This window comes from Brachionichthys hirsutus, unplaced genomic scaffold (genome assembly GCF_040956055.1).
Source record: "Brachionichthys hirsutus isolate HB-005 unplaced genomic scaffold, CSIRO-AGI_Bhir_v1 contig_937, whole genome shotgun sequence".
Taxonomy (NCBI): Eukaryota; Metazoa; Chordata; class Actinopteri; order Lophiiformes; family Brachionichthyidae; genus Brachionichthys; species Brachionichthys hirsutus.
In genome coordinates, this window is record NW_027180472.1 from 1 (window position 1) to 23,808 (window position 23,808).

The 23,808-nt window shown below is 49.0% G+C and overlaps 1 protein-coding gene and 1 long non-coding RNA gene across 3 annotated transcripts; both read left to right on the top strand.

The window, feature by feature from the left end:
• The first annotated feature begins 674 nt into the window (after positions 1-674).
• LOC137915187 (uncharacterized) lies at positions 675-5,458 on the top strand. 2 transcript variants are annotated; one of them, XR_011106436.1, is made up of 6 exons: positions 675-718; positions 1,870-1,940; positions 3,004-3,061; positions 3,234-3,263; positions 4,525-4,700; positions 5,201-5,458. It is a non-coding gene; the product is annotated as an uncharacterized lncRNA (long non-coding RNA). The 2 variants fall into 2 exon arrangements; XR_011106437.1 differs by having other exon boundaries at positions 676-791.
• Positions 5,459-11,220: 5,762 nt separating this feature from the next.
• Positions 11,221-17,366, top strand: LOC137915186 (thioredoxin-interacting protein-like). The gene is made up of 6 exons (XM_068758627.1): positions 11,221-11,540; positions 14,396-14,471; positions 14,557-14,704; positions 14,785-15,144; positions 15,223-15,510; positions 15,578-17,366. The coding sequence occupies exons 1-6, from the start codon at positions 11,285-11,287 to the stop codon at positions 15,623-15,625; spliced, it is 1,176 nt and encodes a 391-aa protein (XP_068614728.1). The 5' UTR covers positions 11,221-11,284; the 3' UTR covers positions 15,626-17,366.
• Positions 17,367-23,808: the final 6,442 nt, after the last annotated feature.

The following is a 23,808-nucleotide window of genomic DNA, read 5'->3' on the forward strand; positions in this document are numbered from 1 at the left end:
ATGCAAAGGACAGGACTAGAGGACGACCCAGGAGAAGAGACATGGACGTAGTGAGGGAGGACGATGCAAAGGACAGGACTAGAGGACGACCCAGGAGAAGAGACATGGACGTAGTGAGGGAGGACATGAGAGTGGCTGGTGTTGGGGAGGACGATGCAAAGGACAGGGTGAAGCGGAGAAGGCTGGGTTGCTGTGGCAACCCCTCAGGGGACAAGAATAAAGTCCAGTAGATGTATGATATCGAAAGCCTGTCCTGCCTGACCTGGGGCAGGAGTAAGGTGCACCCTGGACAAGTCGCCAGCTCATCATAGAGCCACATTGAAAGAGAAACAACTATTCATATTCATGCCTTGTGTAATATTAAGTGAAGCGTAAAAAATGTATTCAGTCAACCTCGGGATGCGGTTTTCATGTATTTAAAACCCTTTTCTTAGCTTTCGTTTTCTTTTCTCACCGTTTTGTTATTATTTAGCTCTTGTTTTATATTGTGTACATTTTATACAGTCCTGGTGTTGAATCCCATTCGTTCATTTATTAATTGAAACGCTTTCTAATAGTTATTTCAGAAAAAAACATTCGAGTGACGCCATGAAAAGAAGATCGCTGCCGAAAAGCAGCTTCCACTGACGTAAAGCCGACTATAAAAGCTGTGACGGCGCGCCGGCTCGTTCTTTCCGTGGAATCACAGTCGTGTTGTGAGGAGGGAGCTCCGCAACAGGTGAACGTGGAGCCGATTGAATGCTCACCTGGTGAATGTAACGCAGGGCTGTTGACGTCACCGACGTAGTGAAGTACGCCAGTTTGCGTTTGTTCAGTTTGACGGCGTTCTCGGACATGTGGCGCCGCCGGTAGCCTAGCTTGCAGCTAGCTAAAAGCTAACCCGTCACGACGTTCTCGGACTTGTGGCGCCGCCGGTAGCCTAGCTTGCAGCTAGCTAGAAGCTAACCCGTCACGACGTGCTCGGACTTGTGGCGCCGCCGGTGGCCTAGCTTGCAGCTAGCTAGAAGCTAACCCGTCGCGACGTTCTCGGACTTGTGGCGCCGCCGGTAGCCTAGCTGGAAGCTAACCCGTCACGACGTTCTCGGACTTGTGGCGCCTCCGGTAGCCTAGCTTGCAGCCAGCTAGAAGCTAACCCGTCGCGACGTTCTCGGACTTGTGGCGCCGCCGGTAGCCTAGCTTGCAGCTAGCTAAAAGCTAACCCGTCACGACGTTCTCGGACTTGTGGCGCCGCCGGTAGCCTAGCTTGCAGCTAGCTAAAAGCTAACCCGTCACGACGTTCTCGGACTTGTGGCGCCGCCGGTAGCCTAGCTGGAAGCTAACCCGTCACGACGTGCTCGGACTTGTGGCGCCGCCGGTAGCCTAGCTTGCAGCTAGCTAGAAGCTAACCTTTCACGACGTTCTCGGACTTGTGGCGCCGCCGGTAGCCTAGCTGGAAGCTAACCCGTCACGACGTTCTCGGACTTGTGGCGCCGCCGGTGGCCTAGCTTGCAGCTAGCTAAAAGCTAACCCGTCACGACGTTCTCGGACTTGTGGCGCCGCCGGTAGCCTAGCTGGAAGCTAACCCGTCTTTGCGCCACATGGCTTCATCCCAGAAAGGCGCTCTCGGAAGGGCGTGGTGCGGGTTCACTCCGGGTTCACTCCGTTCTAATTCTCGGTACCCTGTTTTGACGGTTGCCACGGACTGGCTGCTGAGTGGGCGTGTCCTGTGCAGTGGGCTGATTGCTCAACGGCAGTGGCTACAGAATATCAGCGTTTGCTTTCACCTCAGCGATGACGTCGCTGAGTGTGACAATGAGGCCTGAGACATGCACCGAGTTGATCGGGCTCTAAAGATCAATGATCGGGCTCTTAAGTATGGATCTCTTGCAGGACATGTTGCTGAGGGTCACCTGGAGACGCTGTCCCGCTTCACGCTGCACCTCCGCTACGTGAAACGTGACGTAAGTACGTTTGTCCCCGGTCGTCTTCGTGAGACGTTCTTCCGTTGGAGGTCATGTCTTCTTCTGCATCGGTCTCCGCATTTACAGGGCACAGTACGATCTCTGGCTCCCTCTCATGGGCTGAAGAGTTGTTGCAGTGCGCAGAGTAACGAAGTCTCTCGCAACCCGCTGCTGTAGACCGTTGCAGCAGCGTTACTAATGACGACCGACAGCTGTTACCCTCCTGCAGCAGCGTTGCTAACGACGACCGACAGCTGTTACCCTCCTGCAGCAGCGTTGCTAACGACGACCGACAGCTGTTACCCTCCTGCAGCAGCGTTGCTAACGACGACCGACAGCTGTTGCCCTCCTGCAGCAGCGTTACTAACGACGACCGACAGCTGTTACCCTCCTGCAGCAGCGTTGCTAACGACGACCGACGGCTGTTACCCTCCTGCAGCAGCGTTGCTAACGACGACCGACAGCTGTTACCCTCCTGCAGCAGCGTTGCTAATGACGACCGACGGCTGTTACCCTCCTGCAGCAGCGTTACTAATGACGACCGACGGCTGTTACCCTCCTGCAGCAGCGTTGCTAACGACGACCGACGGCTGTTACCCTCCTGCAGCAGCGTTGCTAGCGACGACCGACAGCTGTTACCCTCCTGCAGCAGCGTTACTAACGACGACCGACAGCTGTTACCCTCCTGCAGCAGCGTTGCTAACGACGACCGACAGCTGTTACCCTCCTGCAGCAGCGTTGCTAACGACGACCGACGGCTGTTACCCTCCTGCAGCAGCGTTACTAATGACGACCGACGGCTGTTACCCTCCAGCAGCGTTGCTAACGACGACCGACGGCTGTTACCCTCCTGCAGCAGCGTTGCTAACGACGACCGACAGCTGTTACCCTCCTGCAGCAGCGTTGCTAACGACGACCGACAGCTGTTACCCTCCTGCAGCAGCGTTACTAATGACGACCGACAGCTGTTACCCTCCTGCAGCAGCGTTGCTAACGACGACCGACAGCTGTTACCCTCCTGCAGCAGCGTTGCTAACGACCGTGTCCTCGTTGCGTTCTTCAGGGGTTCTGATCCGTGGGCTCTTTGCTGCCGGTGCTGGAAGCGACTGGAGGCCAGCTGGGTGAGTTGGGCTTGATGATTGGCCGATGGCTGACTGCGATGATGACTGGCGATGTTCAACTGCTCTGAAACGTGACTGACCCCCGCCTCTCTGAGCCGCATGCCGCATGCCGCCGTGACGCGTGAAGCTGCTGCTGCGGCTGCAAAGTGATTCCTGTTCTGTTCTCCTGCAGGTTCCTTCGCCGCCGACGCAGCCGCGTTGTGTAAGTACACGCCTCTGCGTCAGCGCGTCAGGCTGGACATGCGGCACTGCGTGGTATCTGCAGCCAGCTGGTCCATCAGCTGGTTCGTTCAATAGTCAGTGCTAGATCAACCCGACGGCCGGCATCGTTGGTCTCCTCGGGGCTCGTCCTTGGAGTCCTGGTTGAATTTGTCGGAACACGTTCATGCGCTTTGAAATGGATCCTTGCATGTGTGCTGGACATCGTGCAGGCTGCAGGGACCCGGAGCAGACCCGGCTGGTCTGAACAGATCCAGTTTAGATATGGGGCCCGAATTCTGATCTTTGTCATGCGACGTCAGTCTGAACGGCCGGGTCGCATTTATCCGGCTGAACGACATGCGTCTATCGTGTGTTCAGGTGTGAAGCGGTAACGTGACAAGAATGCAGAGTCTGGTCAGTGGGGGGAATGAATGAACTAACATTTGGGGGGGGGGGCAGCTCGGGTTGGGCCGGACTCGCGGGGTCTTATCGGGACCGGGTAACGTCGCCAGAGAAACCTGGCTCCCCTTTGAATCTTAATCTAAAATGTGAAGTTGTGAGTGTTTGTAAACGGTGCGCTCCGCTGTTAGCGTCCGTGCTAACTCCAGCACCCGCTGAGCGTCGCATGCGGATCGCTGCATGTCGCATTAATTACCCTCGCCGAAGAGGAGGCGAGGGTATTGCAATTGGGTGCGTTTGTCTGTCTGTCCGAGCGCATAACTCAAAAACTAGGAACCCAATCGACTTGAAATTTTTACACAAGCAAGGTTGTGTCCGTGGCTCGGTCCTCCCCGAGAATGGCGTTGATCCGGATCTGGATCCAGATTCTAGAATTATTTTTACATCTGGAATCGTGCCTCTGCTGTAAACTGCCACTTTAAGAGGGAGGGACACGAATGGCATGATGGGAAAAAGAGTCCAGAAGGTGTCTTGTAGTACGTTCCGGAGCAGCAAGCTAGAGCAGGTTTGGCCCCTCTGATCCGGAAGTCCTGTTCACTGTCTCACAAGATCCAATAGTCTATTGGAGGCGGGGTCTGCAATCTCTGATTGCCTTTCTAGTTGGAAATGTGAACCGACTCCCGAAGAACTCTGACTTGAGCGTTGCGCCCCCCCCCCCCCCATCTGGAAGCCGGGGGGGGCGTTCAAGCATCGTACGGTTCTTGTGTTGCGACGCTGAGATGAGTTTCATCGTGACGGGAAGCAGGCTGCTCATTTAACCTGCACAGGTAACTCACCTCCATCTGCCCGTCGTTTGTGTTCAGGTCACGTTGATGCCCGAGACCGATGACCCGAAGAACCCCCGGGGGGGGGGGTCAGCTGATCACTGATGCATGAATGCTGGACTGACTCAAAGTGGTTTATGTCTGCCCCCCCCAGTTAGTGACGCTCCCTGCAGACTTCCACTGCGGGCGGGATCTGTGGTGGCTCCAAAACAAAGGTGAGTCGGCGTGCAGACGGGGGTCTGGTCTATCCAGATGGAGGTCTGTCCCGGGGGGGGGTCTGGTCTATCCAGGTGGAGGTCTGTCCCGGGGGGGGGGGGGGGGTCTGGTCTATCCAGATGGAGGTCTGTCCCGGGGGGGGGGGTCTGGTCTATCCAGATGGAGGTCTGTCCCGGGGGGGGGTCTGGTCTATCCAGGTGGAGGTCTGTCCCGGCGGCCCTTCCTCCGTAGGGGCCGGTCGTTGGAAACGCCTCCCACAGTGACCCTGCAGGCTGCTTTACCCACGTCGTCTCTGCCGTGGGCCTGGTGGGATATTGCTGCAGAACAGTCCATGGGCGGGGCCTGGGTGGGGTGGGAGGAGTCGAATGATCCCTGTGGCCTTTTGCAGCAGCTGCTGCAGAACATTGTCGATATAAATAATTCTGCTTGATGCAAATATTTAATTTCGGCAATGTATTGAACGTTTAAAGTAATTTCTGCTCTCTTCATCTGATCAAAGGTTCTGGTTCCTCGGAGGGGGAGGGGGGGGGGGGGGGCAGCAGCAGCGGCTGGGTTGAGACCAGCTTGAGACCCGACCAGTGGAGCCCGCGGCCGATCGTACGGACTGAAGGCGTGACCCCCGAGTGCTGCTTAGGTGCCCTTGAACAAGGCACCAACCCCCCCGGGCACGGCTACAGGGCTTCCCTCCCTTAGCGTGTGTGTGTGTGTGTGTGTGCGCGCGCGCCCCAAGAGGGATCAATAAAGACACGTATTTTGAGACTGCCGTGCTGTTTGCTTCCTGAAGGGGCCGTCCTCCTCGTGAGCGTTTGCATCAAGTCGGCACTCTGTCGCCATGGTTACGAGGGTGCGTCCTGAAACACGCACCTTCCAGGGCACATTGAAAATGCCATTCTGACGCAGCGACTACAGAGAACATGTTGGGTATGAACGGCGTTAAGATAATATAAACCGGTGTGTGAGAGACGATCTAACGTCACCCCGTTAACCGTCGGCGGTGTGTGAGAGACGATCTAACGTCACCCCGTTAACCGTCGGCGGTGTGTGAGAGGTGATCTAACGTCACCCCGTTAACCGTCATCGGTGTGTGCCGCCCGGAGATTGCTCAGTTCCTCTCTGCCGCTAACTAGTACAGCAACTTCCTCTTGCACTGCAAGATAAGAGCGCACACTTCAAAATAAACGTCACGCAACTGTGGCAGATAAGAAAAAACACATTTATTAAAAAAAACAAATATTTCCCAAAAACCAGTTCTTCATGCTTTGGCTTTTGCCTACTCTACACTTTGTGAGCGCTTCGGTTCCCTTTGAGGAGGGTCATCCTCAGAGGCAGTTTGGGATCACAGCAAGACGAGGAGTGACAGTGATGGAGACGTTTTTGAGAAGAGAAAATGTAAATGCAGAACAGGACCCTGGACAAAATCCAGACCCAGATGAAGGCCCTGGTATGAGTGGTCGACAAAAGAATAAAGAAAAGATGGTGAGCTCGAGGCAACACAGAGAAAGCTATCTCTCATTTGGATTGACTTTCACCGGGGATGCAGCGGCACCGACTCCGCTGGGCTTGGTGTTGGTGAGAAGCTATCCAATAACTCCACGGTGCCAAGCAAGCTCAAACGCCGTCTCCAAACGGAACACCCCGTTCAGAACAAGCCCATGGACTATTCTGTACGCTTACGTACAAACAATGAGAAACATTAATACTGCAGCTAGTAAAGGTAAACGAGATGCTCGGCCCTGACGCGGCCAAAGAGATAGCTAAAGTGGGAGCGGAGCATAAAGTCTTATTGCTCCACACGGAGGTCCGGTGGCTGGCCCGTGTGTACGAGCTACGAGAGGAACTTAAAGTGTTTCTGACAAACGAGAGGTCCGATTACTCAAAGCTGGCGTACCTGTCTGATATATTTCATCATCTGAATGAACTGAACACTCGGATGCAAGGCCGAAATGAAAACCTGCTTACAAGCACCGATAAAATGAACGGATTCCGTTTAAAGGTGCAGCTCTGGCAACAACATGTGCAGCGTGGGAACCTTGAGATGTTCCCACTCACGGAGGAACTGCATGATGGGAACGCTGCTGCTACGAGCGAGCTGATTGGCCCACATTTGAAACCTCTAGAGGAGAAGTTGTCATTTTATTTCTATTCAGCCTCCACAGAATGCCTTGACTGGGTTCGGGACCCACACAGCTCAGCATCCGGTGCTGGAAAGGACCTGACTTCAAAGGAGCAAGAGGAACTCACTGAACTGAAACAAGATGGTGGTTTAAAGCTAAACTTTGCTGATCTTCCTTTGGACAGTTTCTGGTTATCTGTTGCCAAGGAGTTCCCCGTTCTAGCCAACAAAGCTATTCTGACATTGCTCCCGTTTTCAACCACATATCTGTGTGAGCTGAGCTTCTCAAGCTCGACGGCGATAAAAACTAAAAACAGAGAGACTGAGAGCTGATGAGGAAGAGCTTTGTGTGTGTCTTTCTGCCATTACTGCAGGATATCCATTTTGTGTTCATCAAAACAGCCCCAGGTTTCACACTAAGTATAAATACATTAAAAACTGTATTATTAACTATATGTATTAAAATAAAGGTCATCTAATCTCATATGTACTGTGTTAGAGTGTCATTTTGTGTCATTTTGGTTGGTGGTGTGCCGCAGGATTTTGTAAATGTAAAGAATGTGCCGCGGCTCAGAAACGGACGGTTCTGTCGTCACGTTGACTGGATTTATACAAAAAAAAAGTACATTACATCTCGGGGACCGCTCTCGTCAACTTCAAACACGAAGTGCGTAGGATGGAGAGCCAGGAGGGACAAAAAGCTCCAAACCATAAATACCCCAAGATGTACATTAAAACAAAAATGAAATAAAAACGTGTGTAATTATAAAAGGAAAACAAGACATGAATAGAAAATAAATAAATAAATAAATCCCATTCATGCAGGATTTAACTGTACTTCTATTTACTCCGTTACAGATGGACGGATGCACGGATGAACAGACGGATGCACGGATGAACGGACGGATGGATGGATGAACGGACAGATGCATGGATGAATGGACGGATGCATGGATGAACGGACGGATGGATGGATGAATGGACGGATGCATGGATGAACGGACGGATGCACGGATGAACGGACGGATGCACGGATGAACAGACGGATGCACGGATGAACGGACGGATGCATGGATGAACGGACGGATGCATGGATGAACAGACGGATGGATGGATGAACGGACGGATGCATGGATGAATGGACGGATGCACGGATGAACAGACGGATGCACGGATGAACGGACGGATGCATGGATGAACAGACGGATGCACGGATGAACGGACGGATGCATGGATGAACGGACGGATGCACGGATGAACGGACGGATGCATGGATGAACGGACGGATGCATGGATGAACGGACGGATGGATGGATGAATGGACGGATGCATGGATGAACGGACGGATGCACGGATGAACGGACGGATGCACGGATGAACAGACGGATGCACGGATGAACGGACGGATGCACGGATGAACAGACGGATGCACGGATGAACGGACGGATGCATGGATGAACGGACGGATGCACGGATGAACGGACGGATGCATGGATGAACGGACGGATGCATGGATGAACGGACGGATGCATGGATGGGATCATTTGCAAATTCTTGAAGACATTTGCTGAAAATCGTACAATGAAACAAGGAGCTTCCATCTGTTGCTGCTTTCCAAGATTATTCTTTTCATTTGAATAGGATACATATATTTTAAGACTATATAATTTGTATATTATAATAAATAATAAACAAATCTAATCCAAGGTTTCTCTCTGACACCGTAGCTAGGCTAACACAAAGTAGCTATGCTAACACAAGGTAGCTAGGCTAGCACAAAGTAGCTAGGCTAGCACAAAGTAGGTAGGTTAACACAAAGTAGCTAGGCTAGCACAAAGTAGCTAGGCTAGCACAAAGTAGGTAGGTTAACACAAAGTAGCTAGGCTTGCACAAAGTAGCTAGGCTAGCACAAAGTAGCTAGGCTAACACAAAGCCCCAGCTCTGATGATGATGAATATATTTATTAGATAGAATGTTAGAGTACAAGTACAGTCACACAGTAGCATGTATTACAGTACAAATAACGTCAAACATCCTGTCTAAGAGGAGCATTTCAAAAAAGCCCTTGCGGGCTTGTTTCCGTTGAAAGTCCTTCGTACATAAATCATCCACAAAAAACAATACAAATAACAATACAAATAAAAATAAATCCAATATTAAATTACGCAATTGATGCAACGTAACATTAGAAAGACAAAAATAAAATGTTATTACACCGCCAGTGCAAACTAACAATTAATCTAAAATAAATTACACCACTGATGCGAAATGACAATAAATAACTTACATAAATTACAATAAATTACTAAAGCAATTAATATGTGCAACGTAGGTGGACAAATAGGGGGGGGGTTTGACCCAGAGAGAGTCGTGATGACTATCTCCGTTTCTGTCCCCCTAAAAGGTGTATTTTTAGGGCCTTTTTGAAGGAGGCCAAAGAGGTGCATGTTTTGAGGGCGGGAGTCAAACAGTTCCACCCTTGGGTGGCAGTATTGTAAAAAGATGATTTACCCATGTTAGTCCTATAGGAGGGGGTAATCAGGTTGTTGTTTGAGCTCCCTCTAGTGTTGTGGCTGTGGGTGTCACTAAATCTGTGGAGGTGTTTATTCAGGTATGCAGGGATTGAGGGGACTGAGGGCAGAGTTGCATTGACTATTTTAAATGCCAATCCCATTTTGAGTTGTTTAACCCTGTCTTCTACCCTGAGCCATTTTAGGCTAGCAAAATGTCCAGGAAGAAGGTGGGTCATGGGCCCCAGATTGAGGAGTAGCCGAATCAGTTTGTTTTGGGAGGTTTGGAGCCTGGTTTTCAGGGACACTTTGATGTTTGAATACCAGGAGGTGCTAGCATAGTCAAAGAGGGGCTGAACGAGGCTCCAGCAAGAGTCCGGAGACAAAAGCAGACATTCTGCCCAAAAATCTTGTTCTCTGATTGACTTTTTTGATCACCTTAGTTGCCATACTATCGCCAGACAGGTATTTGTCAAGAACACTGTTGACCCTTCTGTTCCGACAGGCCTCAGTTAGCTGAGCTGTTGTCCTCGTCGCTACTGTTCGCATTTACACAGCAATTATAATAATGTGTACCAAACATACACATTTTGACCTTTCAAACATGTAATAGATTTTTACTTTTTATTTTATTAATAATCTTAGTCTCAACAATTGAATCTTTCTCCCTGTTAAAGTCACAATGAAACTTTATTGACATGCAGTTTTTAAACAAAATATACACCAGTTAATTAGATATTTAACTTGTGGCTAAAAAATGCAATAAACAGCAGTAATACGGGGTCCCACGAGGGCCAGAATAAATGCTCTATGTCTGCTAATAATATATGAAGAGTTCTCCTCCTGTCGCCAGAATTCATGCTCTAAATCAGGGGTCAGTTAGAGAACACTTCTTGAAGCAAATGTCCAAAAGATGATAATGTCTAACTATTTAGTGTGATATATATTTAAGTAGCCTCGTTGTATCTGGACCCCCGCTGTGTTCAGGGAGAGGCTGGAGCTCGTCCTGACAGGAAGTTAAATCTGGGCCTGAAACGTTTCGCTTTGATGTTTTGTCTCGTGATGCCGTTTCATTGGCTCGGTTCCAGAACCTTTGAGACCCACTGGTTTAGAGCTCCCAGTGGGAAGGAGGAACCGGATTAAATGCTTTATTGTTGCTGTCCACGTTTCTTGTTTTGCAGAGCGCCATCCGTTCCTTATTCTTCTCTCTCTCTCTTTCTCTGTCTCGATCGTCTCTTTCTCTCCCTTTTTTCTCTCTACCTGTATCGCTATCTATCTAACGTACCGCTAACTTTGGATCTGTCGCAATGTTTACTGCCTAGAATGCAGAGACCTGATTGGCTGAATAGTATCACGTGGTTTAGCTTAACTCGCAGGCAATTGGTCGATGCGTTTCCTCATCCGCTGAACCACTACCGTAAAAACTACAAAAGCGGCGCCGGTTAAAATAGAGGCGCGCCGTCAGGTTTTAAATCATAACCTTCGTTTTTGGCTGTAGGTCCGGGTCCGGGTCCGGGTCCGGGTCCGTATGGGACAGCTTCTGGGTCTGGACCCGGACCGCGGTCCGCCTGTTGGTGACCCCTGATATAAATGATCATTTTTGTTATTTCCGTCCCAACCGCAGTGAAAGTGACGCTAGGACCCGAGGAGAACCGAGGAGAACCGAAGATGACCGAGGCGAACCTCAACAACAAGTCCACTTCCTGTGTACGCAGCTGCTGAGCACGCTCTCCGCCGGCTCATTCACGCGGTGTCCACGCGCTGCTTTCGGGCGCTGATTGGCTGGGGCTGACACAAACAAAGCCTCTCCACCAATGGGAGCGCTGCTCACGCGCCGAGCCATGCTGTCGTTCTGGGCTTGTGAGCTGCCGCGACTCGTCGCTTGTGTTTACGGGTCGGAGGACGGAGGAGAAGCTCCGAGCAGCCGCGGCGGACCGTCCTTGTTACTTGTTACGTCATCATGGTGGCGATGACGAAGAGACTGAAGACGTTTCGAATCGTGTTTACGGAGCCCAGCAAGGCGTTTTACTGCGGCGGGGAGCGAGTGTCGGGGCGGGTCGAGGTGGAGGTGAACGAGGCGACCCGAGTGTCCGCCATGAAGCTGCTGGGACTGGGCTGCGCCAAAGTGGAGTACGCGAAAGGCAAGCAGAAGTGTCGGCAGGAGGCCGAGTACCTGAGGCACGAAGAGGTGCTGGGCCTGGACGAGCAGCCAACAGGTGGGCCCAAAACACGAGCACGCAGTCAGGTGGAGACAGAGCTCTAGAGGCGGGTTTAATCCAGGTGCAATTTATTCAGATTCAGAGAGCTCTAAAGAGGCGGGTTTAATCCAGGTGCAATTTATTCAGATTCAGAGAGCTCTAAAGAGGCAGGTTTAATCCAGGTGCAATTTATTCAGATTCAGAGAGCTCTAAAGAGGCAGGTTTAATCCAGGTGCAATTTATTCAGATTCAGAGAGCTCTAAAGAGGCAGGTTTAATCCAGGTGCAATTTATTCAGATTCAGAGAGCTCTAAAGAGGCAGGTTTAATCCAGGTGCAATTTATTCAGATTCAGAGAGCTCTAAAGAGGCAGGTTTAATCCAGGTGCAATTTATTCAGATTCAGAGAGCTCTAAAGAGGCGGGTTTAATCCAGGTGCAATTTATTCAGATTCAGAGAGCTCTAAAGAGGCGGGTTTAATCCAGGTGCAATTTATTGAGATTCAGAGAGCTCTAAAGAGGCGGGTTTAATCCAGGTGCAATTTATTCAGATTCAGAGAGCTCTAAAGAGGCGGGTTTAATCCAGGTGCAATTTATTGAAATTCAGTAAGTTCTAAAGAGGCGGGTTTAATCCAGGTGCAATTTATTCAGATTCAGAGAGCTCTAAAGAGGCAGGTTTAATCCAGGTGCAATTTATTCAGATTCAGAGAGCTCTAAAGAGGCGGGTTTAATCCAGGTGCAATTTATTCAGATTCAGAGAGCTCTAAAGAGGCAGGTTTAATCCAGGTGCAATTTATTCAGATTCAGAGAGCTCTAAAGAGGCAGGTTTAATCCAGGTGCAATTTATTCAGATTCAGAGAGCTCTAAAGAGGCGGGTTTAATCCAGGTGCAATTTATTGAAATTCAGTAAATTCTAAAGAGGCGGGTTTAATCCAGGTGCAATTTATTCAGATTCAGAGAGCTCTAAAGAGGCAGGTTTAATCCAGGTGCAATTTATTCAGATTCAGAGAGCTCTAAAGAGGCAGGTTTAATCCAGGTGCAATTTATTCAGATTCAGAGAGCTCTAAAGAGGCGGGTTTAATCCAGGTGCAATTTATTCAGATTCAGAGAGCTCTAAAGAGGCAGGTTTAATCCAGGTGCAATTTATTCAGATTCAGAGAGCTCTAAAGAGGCAGGTTTAATCCAGGTGCAATTTATTCAGATTCAGAGAGCTCTAAAGAGGCAGGTTTAATCCAGGTGCAATTTATTCAGATTCAGAGAGCTCTAAAGAGGCGGGTTTAATCCAGGTGCAATTTATTCAGATTCAGAGAGCTCTAAAGAGGCAGGTTTAATCCAGGTGCAATTTATTCAGATTCAGAGAGCTCTAAAGAGGCAGGTTTAATCCAGGTGCAATTTATTCAGATTCAGAGAGCTCTAAAGAGGCGGGTTTAATCCAGGTGCAATTTATTCAGATTCAGAGAGCTCTAAAGAGGCAGGTTTAATCCAGGTGCAATTTATTCAGATTCAGAGAGCTCTAAAGAGGCAGGTTTAATCCAGGTGCAATTTATTCAGATTCAGAGAGCTCTAAAGAGGCGGGTTTAATCCAGGTGCAATTTATTGAGATTCAGAGAGCTCTAAAGAGGCAGGTTTAATCCAGGTGCAATTTATTCAGATTCAGAGAGCTCTAAAGAGGCAGGTTTAATCCAGGTGCAATTTATTCAGATTCAGAGAGCTCTAAAGAGGCGGGTTTAATCCAGGTGCAATTTATTCAGATTCAGAGAGCTCTAAAGAGGCGGGTTTAATCCAGGTGCAATTTATTCAGATTCAGAGAGCTCTAAAGAGGCGGGTTTAATCCAAGTGTAATTTATTCAGATTCAGAGAGCTCTAAAGAGGCGGGTTTAATCCAGGTGCAATTTATTGAGATTCAGAGAGCTCTAAAGAGGCAGGTTTAATCCAGGTGCAATTTATTCAGATTCAGAGAGCTCTAAAGAGGCAGGTTTAATCCAGGTGCAATTTATTGAAATTCAGTAAGTTCTAAAGAGGCGGGTTTAATCCAGGTGCAATTTATTCAGATTCAGAGAGCTCTAAAGAGGCAGGTTTAATCCAGGTGCAATTTATTCAGATTCAGAGAGCTCTAAAGAGGCAGGTTTAATCCAGGTGCAATTTATTCAGATTCAGAGAGCTCTAAAGAGGCGGGTTTAATCCAGGTGCAATTTATTCAGATTCAGAGAGCTCTAAAGAGGCGGGTTTAATCCAGGTGCAATTTATTCAGATTCAGAGAGCTCTAAAGAGGCGGGTTTAATCCAGGTGTAATTTATTCAGATTCAGAGAGCTCTAAAGAGGCGGGTTTAATCCAGGTGTAATTTATTCAGATTCAGAGAGCTCTAAAGAGGCGGGTTTAATCCAGGTGCAATTTATTCAGATTCAGAGAGCTCTAAAGAGGCGGGTTTAATCCAGGTGCAATTTATTCAGATTCAGAGAGCTCTAAAGAGGCGGGTTTAATCCAGGTGCAATTTATTCAGATTCAGTGAGCTCTAAAGGGGCAGGTTTAATCCAGGTGCAATTTATTCAGATTCAGAGAGCTCTAAAGAGGCGGGTTTAATCCAGGTGCAATTTATTCAGATTCAGAGAGCTCTAAAGAGGCAGGTTTAATCCAGGTGCAATTTATTCGGATTCAGAGAGCTCTAAAGAGGCAGGTTTAATCCAGGTGCAATTTATTCAGATTAATTTTAGTTAGTGATATATGCCGTGTTTTCCCTGAAGTGGAAGCTGCTTGCAGTGAATGTCATAGAGCAGACTTCAGGAGTGCACCAGGGTTGGGTTTAGGCAGCTGTTCTTATTTAGGTTGAGATTGAAGGCCTGTCTGCAGACCACAAACTGAAAGTGTTCTCTTGTCAGACTCGGATGGGGCGGTCATCTTGAGGCCTGGAAACAAATACGAGTACACCTTTGGATTTGAGCTCCCCCAGCAAGGGTGAGGCCGCCTCGTGCAATCCATTCATGTGATGTCATCACAAGTACACTGCTTTCAGTTTCAGTGAAACTCCGTGTTTTTACAGGCAGCTGGTGTCGTCTTACAAAGGGAAGTTCGGTTATGTCCATTATTACGTCAAGGCGACGATGGAGAGGCCGGAGCAGGCCACGCTGGTGTGCAAGAAGCCCTTTGAGGTGGAGGAGCCTCTGGATGTGAACACCCCAGACCTGCTGGTTAGTTGGGCTCAGACAGGCCACACCTGGACTCTTTAACAACCTGGACGTGGCTTGTCTTACGGTCTGCCTCTCCTTAGTCTCCCACAGGCGGCATGAAGGAGAAGAAAGTCACGTGCTTGTTCATTCCCGATGGCCAGGTCTCGTTGAATGTAAAGATCGCCCGCCGGGGTTTCTGCGAAGGTGAAGACATCTGCATCAATGCGAAGTTTGAGAATACCTGCTCCCGCATCGTGGTGCCCAAGGCTGCGATCATCGCCAAGCACACCTACCAGGCCAACGGGCGCACCAAGGTCTTCCGGCAGAAGCTGTCCTCAGTGCGTGGAAACCACATCATTTCTGGAATGTGTGACGCCTGGCAGGGGAAGACCATCAGGGTCCCCAAGATCAAGCCCTCAATGCTGGGTTGCGACATCATCCGGGTGGAATACGCGCTCATGGTAAACCATCGGTCCCGTCTGCCAGACCGCTCCGTGTCTCCGTGCTGTGAACAAACGTGCTGGTGCTCCTTGTCCCAGGTTTACATCCACATTCCTGGCAGTGACAAGCTGATCCTGGAGCTTCCTTTGGTTATCGGGACGGCTGGTCTGGGCAGCCGCTGCAGCAGTGTGAGCAGCCAGGACGGCTCCCAGAGCTGGGTGTCCCTCAGGGTGCCCTCGGAGCCCCCCAGCTACTGCGACATCCCGCGAGACTGCGGCCTGGACCAGCCTCTCACGCCGCTGCTCGACGACGTGGACGGGGACGACAGCCCCATCTTCATGAACGGTCCCACGTTCCAGTTCCCGCCTCTTCCTGCCTACGCTGAGGTACGTCTCGCTTCAGGCGCTTCAGCTCCCTGCTGGGCTCGCTGGTGAAACCAAGTTCTGTTCTCAGAGTGAAGAGGAGTATAACGGCAACGCCCGCATGCTGCCGGTCTGCTGAGGCCCCCCTGGGCTCCAGAACGGGGCTCCAGAACGGGGCTCCAACTCTTTGGGACCATTATTGAAAGGCACTTCAACGAAGAGGGATGGGGTGGAGGAGGAGTCAGGACTACGCCGTCTGGTGGAGGAGGAGTCAGGACTACGCCGTCTGGTGGAGGAGGAGTCAGGACTACGCCGTCGGCAGAGCTGGGAAAAGTACTTCCTCCCTTCCTGATTTCATTTGGCCACATTTGAATATTTCAGATCATCAAACGAACTGTTTAAACGATGATTTCACTGATTAAGGGGAAAACGGCGTTCTAAACCCGATTGTCTCCATGGGAACGGAAACGGTAGCTGAATCATGATTGGCCGTAAAGCTGAGCTCAGTTTCAGAGGACTTCAAGAACAAAAGTATTTGTGAGAAGCGATCAGAAACCAGGAATGCATAGGGGGGGGGGCGTTGTTTCTCACCCAGGCCTGCTGCTCTTTGGGGGGGGGCTGAATAAGCTGCCTCATTCATTTGGGGCTGATCATCCTGACTGAGCGCTGAGCAACATTTGACCTTTTTGGGTTCGCCTTTCTTCAAGATGCTTCCTTTGAAGGGATAATCAGAGTTCTAGCATTGAGAGTTCCACGTGTTCGCGTCCCGTAGTCGAGCAGCAGCCACGTGTTCGCGTCCCGTAGTCGAGCAGCAGCCACGTGTTCGCGTCCCGTAGTCGAGCAGCAGCCACGCGTTCGCGTCCCGTAGTCGAGCAGCAGCCACGCGTTCGCGTCCCGTAGTCGAGCAGCAGCCACGCGTTCGCGTCCCGTAGTCGAGCAGCAGCCACGCGTTCGCGTCCCGTAGTCGAGCAGCAGCCACGCGTTCGCGTCCCGTAGTCGAGCAGCAGCCACGCGTTCGCGTCCCGTAGTCGAGCAGCAGCCACGTGTTCGCGTCCCGTGGTCGAGCAGCAGCCACGTGTTCGCGTCCCGTAGCCTCACTGCCTCGGCGACGCTATCTTTCGTTTGAACGTGTGAATTTTCTGTTCTTAAAGCACTGAACTTGTGGCACGGCCCCCGAACCCGAGTTGCGCTTCTTGGAAACGGACCTCCGGGTGTTCTCGACATGGGTTCATGGGTCGCTTCAGAGACGGTTCGTTGCTCGTCTCCTGTATTATTAAAGAGTCGTTTAAGTATTTGTGTCTGCATCATTGATCATTGGTTCCAGGCTACAGACGGGACCTCGGGGGGGGGGGGGTCAAGCTGCAAGACGTTTAGGGTCTCATCCATCCAGGCAGGTCTGCGCCCGACTCGTTCAGCGTGTCCTCGGCGCAGGAACCGACGCGCCCATCAGCTTCCTCTTCCTCCCCCCATTCTCGGTTCTGCTTATTTGGTTAACAAGATATTATAATCTGCTGTGCACATAAACGTCGACGCCCACAGCACATGCACTATCGCTAGCATTAGCATCTTGTTTTTGTCTGCTCCTGCTCCGTCTCGCTATCACTTCCCATCCATCTCCTTGACTCGTCTCCGACCTGCCATTCTCTCTCTCTCTCTCTCTCTCTCTCTCTCTCTCTCTCTCAACCCAGCCGGTCAGACAGATGGCCGTCCACCATGAGCCTAGGTTCTGTCCAAGGTTTCTGCCTGTTAAAGGGAAGTTTTTCCTTGCCTCCGTTGCTCTTGTGGGTCACGTTGGGTTCTGTGTTTCCCTGCTAATCCTGTAAAGCTTTGAGACGACTTCCTGTTGTGATCTGGCGTTACAGAAATAAAACTGAATTGAATTGAATTGTCTGTTGGGCGAGAGCAACTTGTGGTGAACGCAGCTCGCAGAGGCTAAATGGAACAAGCTAAGCTACATTAGCATGGCAGGATACTCTACTAGAATGCTGCTGATCAATAGACTCAGCTACTGACCAAGTATTGATTCTCTGGACAATAAACTCACTTTTGATCAGCACACCACGGACATTCAAAAACCACCAGCCCACCTCCTGCTGCTACCCTACAGAGTACCCCACCTCCTGCTGCTACCCTACCAGAGTACCCCACCTCCTGCTGCTACTCTACCAGAGTACCCCACCTCCTGCTGCTACCCTACCAGAGTACCCCACCTCCTGCTGCTACCCTACCAGAGTACCCCACCTCCTGCTGCTACCCTACCAGAGTACCCCACCTCCTGCTACTACCCTACCAGAGTACCCCACCTCCTGCTACTACCCTACCAGAGTACCCCACCTCCTGCTGCTACCCTACCAGAGTACCCCACCTCCTGCTGCTACCCTACCAGAGCATCATGCAGCCCACCCTTCTGTCCTGCTCCTCATGCTTCTTCACTTTGCTTTCTGTAACTAACCGGGTCAAACTCACACGTATCACAAACACAGCTGCCAGAATCACTGGCCTCCCCACAGCTAACCTCACAGAGCTAAACAGCAGGTCCAAACTCCATAATACAAGACATTACCCACCCACCAAACCAACACATCATCCCACTACCATCAGGACGCAGAGACAGGACTCTAAAGGTCAGAAGGGCTCGACTCAGGACTCTGCCGGATGCCTGCGGTTACAGCTGCCCTGAACAGTCGACCTTCTGATGGGCCGTCTGTTACTGCTTTGTCTTTGTTTTCTCAGCGTTGTGTCACACGTGGTTTATTACTGGTTGTTGTCTGATGTGTGATGATGCCGTTGATGTTCAGTCAGTGAAGAAAAAATCTATCTACTGAACAAGTATTGATTCAGGACACATCTATCTACATCCATACCTGACTCAAAGAGAAGATACTGGTCTGGGGGGGGGGGGGTTCTGTACCTCCATGGTGAGGTTTCCATCCATTTCAATGTGTCCTGCACTGTCCAAGAAAGGCAGGACGTTGTCCTGAACGTCTTCACGGTGAACTTGATGTTCTGATCCACCGTATTGATGTGGTCTGTAAAGGCCCCCCCTTCCTGGGTCCTGATTTTTACCCGCGTCGTCCACATACCTGAACCAGGTCATTTAAAGAGGACAGGGCCCCTTCCATGTACAGTGCAACCTTGGTTCGCGAACAAAGAAACAGAGCCGAGGCGAACCGAAGACACGTGAACGAAGGCGGAGTCTACCTGAGCAGGTTCAGTTTGAGTCGACCTGCCACAGGACGAAGACGGCTCTCATGTTTTGCTTTGTGTGCGTGATTTTTCTGATTTATTCTTTGAGCTCTGAGCTTAAAAGCAGAGAGAACAACGATCGTACTAAAGAAGGAAATGATCGATAACTAGAAAAGCCCTCAGAGAGCACAGACCTCCCCCAAGCAGCTCGTCCCCCTCCTAACTGGATCCACACCGTCCACACGGTGATCTGGATCAGAACCAGAAGGTTCTAGATTGTTCTTGGTATCTTTAAACAGTGAATCAGAGTTGATGTTTATTTTTAACTGATTCTTGAATCCATAAATGGGTTTAATGTTAAAATTTAATATTTGTTCCTGACCTCATTCTGGATCAGAACCAGAAGACACGATGGTTCATATCGGACCCCTTTATGACTGGGATTCTTGGTGACTGAATTAAATGCAGATTTTAAAATACAGGATGTTTTTAAAGGAAATGGAGAAGCTGCTGCAATGCAGGAAATCAGAGTGGATTTCGCCCAAGCAGAGGAACCACAGACATGATTTTCATCGCTCGACAACTGCAAACCAGAATCCGTACTTGGCTTACCGATAACAAACTGTCACTACATCTTGGTAAAACAGAATCGATTCTTTTTGGGTCTAGACACTCTCTACGTGAGATAAATGTTAATGATTTCAAGGTCACAGTCGATAATACAGTAATCTCCAGCAAAGAAGAGATTACCTATTTGGGCTGTGTTCTTGACAAATACCTGTCTGGCGATAGTATGGCAACTAAGGTGATCAAAAAAGTCAATCAGAGAACAAGATTTTTGGGCAGAATGTCTGCTTTTGTCTCCGGACGCTTGCTGGAGCCTCGTTCAGCCCCTCTTTGACTATGCTAGCACCTCCTGGTATTCAAACATCAAAGTGTCCCTGAAAACCAGGCTCCAAACCTCCCAAAATAAACTGATTGGGCTACTCCTCAATCTGGGGCCCATGACCCACCTTCTTCCTGGACATTTTGCTAGCCTAAAATGGCTCAGGGTAGAAGACAGGGTTAAACAACTCAAAATGGGATTGGCATTTAAAATAGTCAATGCAGCTCTGCCCTCAGTCCCCTCAATCCCTGCATACCTGAATAAACACCTCCACAGATTTAGTGACACCCACAGCCACAACACTAGAGGGAGCTCAAACAACAACCTGATTACCCCCTCCTATAGGACTAACATGGGTAAATGTAGGAGCTCCACCTGAACCCAACCTGCACCTGAGAGAGAGAAAGTGAAAGAAGAGAGAGAGCCTGGATTTATACTCTCATAAGGGCACTAAAGATTGACAGAAAGAAGTGAATGTTCCAACGTCCCACAGAAGGAAAGCTGAGGTCCAGAATCTGTCTAGAACTGGCCCGCCCCCCCCCCCCCCCCCCCCCCGTGACTGCCTTAGTCCCACTTTTTGCTTGAACGTCTGGTGTTCGGGTTTCAAAGGAACATTCACTGGTCCATGTCTTACCAGAGTATCAGAGGTACTATTGCTGTTGATGTCGCCACCTGGTGGTTAAATTAAACTAGTAGTACAATGATCCCACCGGCTCCTAAAGCCGTCCATCGTCTTCTCTGAAATCCTGCATTTGAATAATCAGTGCATCTGATTCAAACTAATCCAGCAGAACAGATTACCCCTCCCATGTGTGTGTGTGTGTGTGCAAAAGCAAATCTTATAAAGCTGATATCTGTTGGAGTCAAACTTGTTTTATCACACTGCCATTATCATATTGTTATTATTCACATATTATTGACAAGTATTCCATCTTCGTTTATCCAGTTGGAAAGAACTGTAATCATGTAATCCTGTGTGTTGTAATGTGTACCGGTACTGGAAGGCCCTCCCTTCCTTCTGTTGACAGCGACTCGGCCAGCGGTTGCTGAAAGAACGTGTTGTGCTAATACAGTGCTTCTCAATTATTTTCTGTATCCTTATTAACATACAAAGAAATATGAAAAAGAAAGAAATATAGATCAACTTACAACAAAGAATAACTTTATTACCATTTTTTTTAGTCTGCAACAGAAAATGAGGAAGTCAGGTCTTTCTTCTTCTCCCACCGTAGATTGTTTACGACCGCTCTTCTTCTGCTAACCCTCCCTGCGCGCACTCTGACAATCAGGGCGCCACTGCCAACTACTGGAGTGGATGTGAAATTACACTTTAATCTCGTAAGGCAAAAAAACATTTTCTCCGCGGTCACAGGCGCCCCCCCTGACATCGCACCGCGCCCCCCTAGGGGGGCGTGCCCCACCATTTGAGAACCACTGCTAATAACAGGATATGTTATCTGCGGTCCTGCCTCTGTTTCTATATCTCCCCCCTCCCCCCAGAGAGGCAGGACCAATGTAACTAGGGTCCTCTGATTCTAATAAAAGGCGAGGGGCATGGCTGAGGAACCCCGGAGATGAGCAGAGAACGTTCCTGGGTAGATTGTAACCGGGATCTCCTCTGTCCAAACTCCCCTCGCTCGCGAGTATCAAATACATTCATCTCGGTCTGTTCTCTGCATATGGATAAAGGTTCTGTGCATTACCTTTGAACCTATCAATATCTTAAATAAAAACAATGGAAAACAAGACAGGAACATGAGAAATACCTTGCCAGTCGGTGTTGCCATGGTAACCCATAATACTCCAATGATGGGGAAAGTAACTTCAGCAGTTAAATCATGAGGGGACAGTTAGTGTCCACTGTGATTGGACGATCTGAAATCCAATCCATTGATAAAGAAGTAGACGAAGATGATTCTGTGGACACGGAGAAGACCCACATGCAGCGACGACCTTTGACTCGGGTAGAGGTCATTAGATCATGTGTAAGCTTTAATGAAACCGTGCAGCGACGACCTTTGACTCGGCTAGAGGTCATTAGATTATGTGTAAGCTTTAATGAAACCGTGCAGCGACGACCTTTGACTCGGGTAGAGGTCATTAGATCATGGTAAGCTTTAATGAAACCGTGCAGCGACGACCTTTGACTCGGGTAGAGGTCATTAGATTATGTGTAAGCTTTAATGAAACCGTGCAGCGACGACCTTTGACTCGGGTAGAGGTCATTAGATCATGGTAAGCTTTAATGAAACCGTGCAGCGACGACCTTTGACTCGGGTAGAGGTCATTAGATTATGTGTAAGCTTTAATGAAACCGTGCAGCGACGACCTTTGACTCGGGTAGAGGTCATTAGATCATGGTAAGCTTTAATGAAACCGTGCAGCGACGACCTTTGACTCGGGTAGAGGTCATTAGATCATGGTAAGCTTTAATGAAACCGTGCAGCGACGACCTTTGACTCGGGTAGAGGTCATTAGATCATGGTAAGCTTTAATGAAACCGTGCAGCGACGACCTTTGACTCGGGTAGAGGTCATTAGATCATGGTAAGCTTTAATGAAACCGTGCAGCGACGACCTTTGACTCGGGTAGAGGTCATTAGATTATGGTAAGCTCTGCTTTGGCATTGTGGGATCGAGCCTTTTAGCTGCTTCGGCTCTGACATCCAGAGGATTGAAGCTAGCGATGAAACCGCTCTGCTAGCAGTGTGCACGTTTGTGTGCACGTTTGTATGCACGTTTGTATGCACGTTTGTATGCACATGGATTCATCCTCTGCTGTCACTGGCCAGGGTTTCTTCGTCTAGCGCAGGGGTCGGGAACCTATGGCTCTCGAGCCATATATGGCTCTTTTGATGATCGCATATCGCATATCGCATATCGCACCGATAAAAAAAAAAAACGTTTTTTTTTTTTACTTTATTAACAAAACTCACCAGTACAAACTGACTGAAAAGATCTTATACAAAACATTAGCATTTTCTGAGGTCAACATAGAAGGAAATCTAGCAGTGAGTAATTACCAATATGTTCAAAAGGAATACCGATAATGTGGTGGAACCTGCTTTCTGGGCTCCGCTCACGTTAGTCCGTAACGTTCAGAGGCTTATTATACTAGTTTATTACCTGCTTACCGCTTATACTGACATTTAGTTGAATTCACGTTTAAAATATATTATATGGCTTTCACTGAAATAAATTTCCAAATCTTTTGCTTTCATGGCTCTCTTAGTCAAAAAGGCTCCCGACCCCTGCTCTAGCGCTAGGGCGGGTTAGCATAGCATGTGATGCGATCCGTGCAACAGTCCTGCCACAAAAACGTCATGACGTCACACTTTGTTTCAACCTTTATTAAACAGCTTGCAAGAGATAAATATTACAAAGTTATTTCCTCCAAAATTAGCTTATTTTTTCAATCAATGCATAATTGTCAATCAACTGGCAGTATTCAAACAACATTATTTTCTTTTACTTTTTTGAAGACAGTTAAATATCAAGTATGTGCAAAAGGTCAGGATTGATATTAGCAAAACAAAAGTTCAAATATTCTCTGGTCGATTTCATCCTCCTCCTTTTCCGATTCCCATCGTTGAAATTCTGCAAGAACCAAAGCTTCTACAGTTAAACTGAAATAGAAGGTTTCCATGCTTCCACGACTCCAAAAGGTTTGATCGATTATTGGCAGGCAAAGCGGGGCTGTTTTAGAAGCTGGTTGGGAAAGTTGGACTGTAGAAACAGCGTCTTAGAAAACTGACCTCAGAACTGCACGTCAGCCCGAGTGGACCTCCTGGAATCCCAGGCCCCCATCTGATCTTCCTTGCTTAAACCCAAACAGGGGGGCGTGGCTTATTTTGGATACGAGAACTAGAAGATTGCTTCACCAGAACTACAAAGCCTTTTCTTCTGTGCTAGAAGTTTAGGCTGAACACGCTTTGAGAATCTGGCTGGAAATGGAAAACGGGCAGCTGAAGGCGACTGTACCTGAAGTTCAGCTGTCTGAACCAATGAGCACGCTGCTGCAGTGAACCCGCCCACATCCAAAGCCAATGCATCGATTTAAGAAGAATCCAGAACATTTTGCACATTTCTTACACAATAATACACAAAGATCACAAAACGAAATGACGGGCGTCACAATATTCATGGCTTTTTGTTTGCTTTTCTACACAATATACAACCATTTAATTTCTCTCTTCAGTACAAGGGAGGAAAAATGCTTATGTACAATACATCGTTATTACTTCAAACCTA

Bases quoted from the DNA above. Each gene is read 5' to 3' on its own strand.
- LOC137915186 (XM_068758627.1), top strand. From the start codon at position 11,285: ATGGTGGCGATGACGAAGAGACTGAAGACGTTTCGAATCGTGTTTACG. The intron at 11,541-14,395 runs GTGGGCCCAAAA...TTCTCTTGTCAG, and splicing joins CCTGGACGAGCAGCCAACAG to ACTCGGATGGGGCGGTCATC. The intron at 14,472-14,556 runs GTGAGGCCGCCT...GTGTTTTTACAG, and splicing joins TTTGAGCTCCCCCAGCAAGG to GCAGCTGGTGTCGTCTTACA.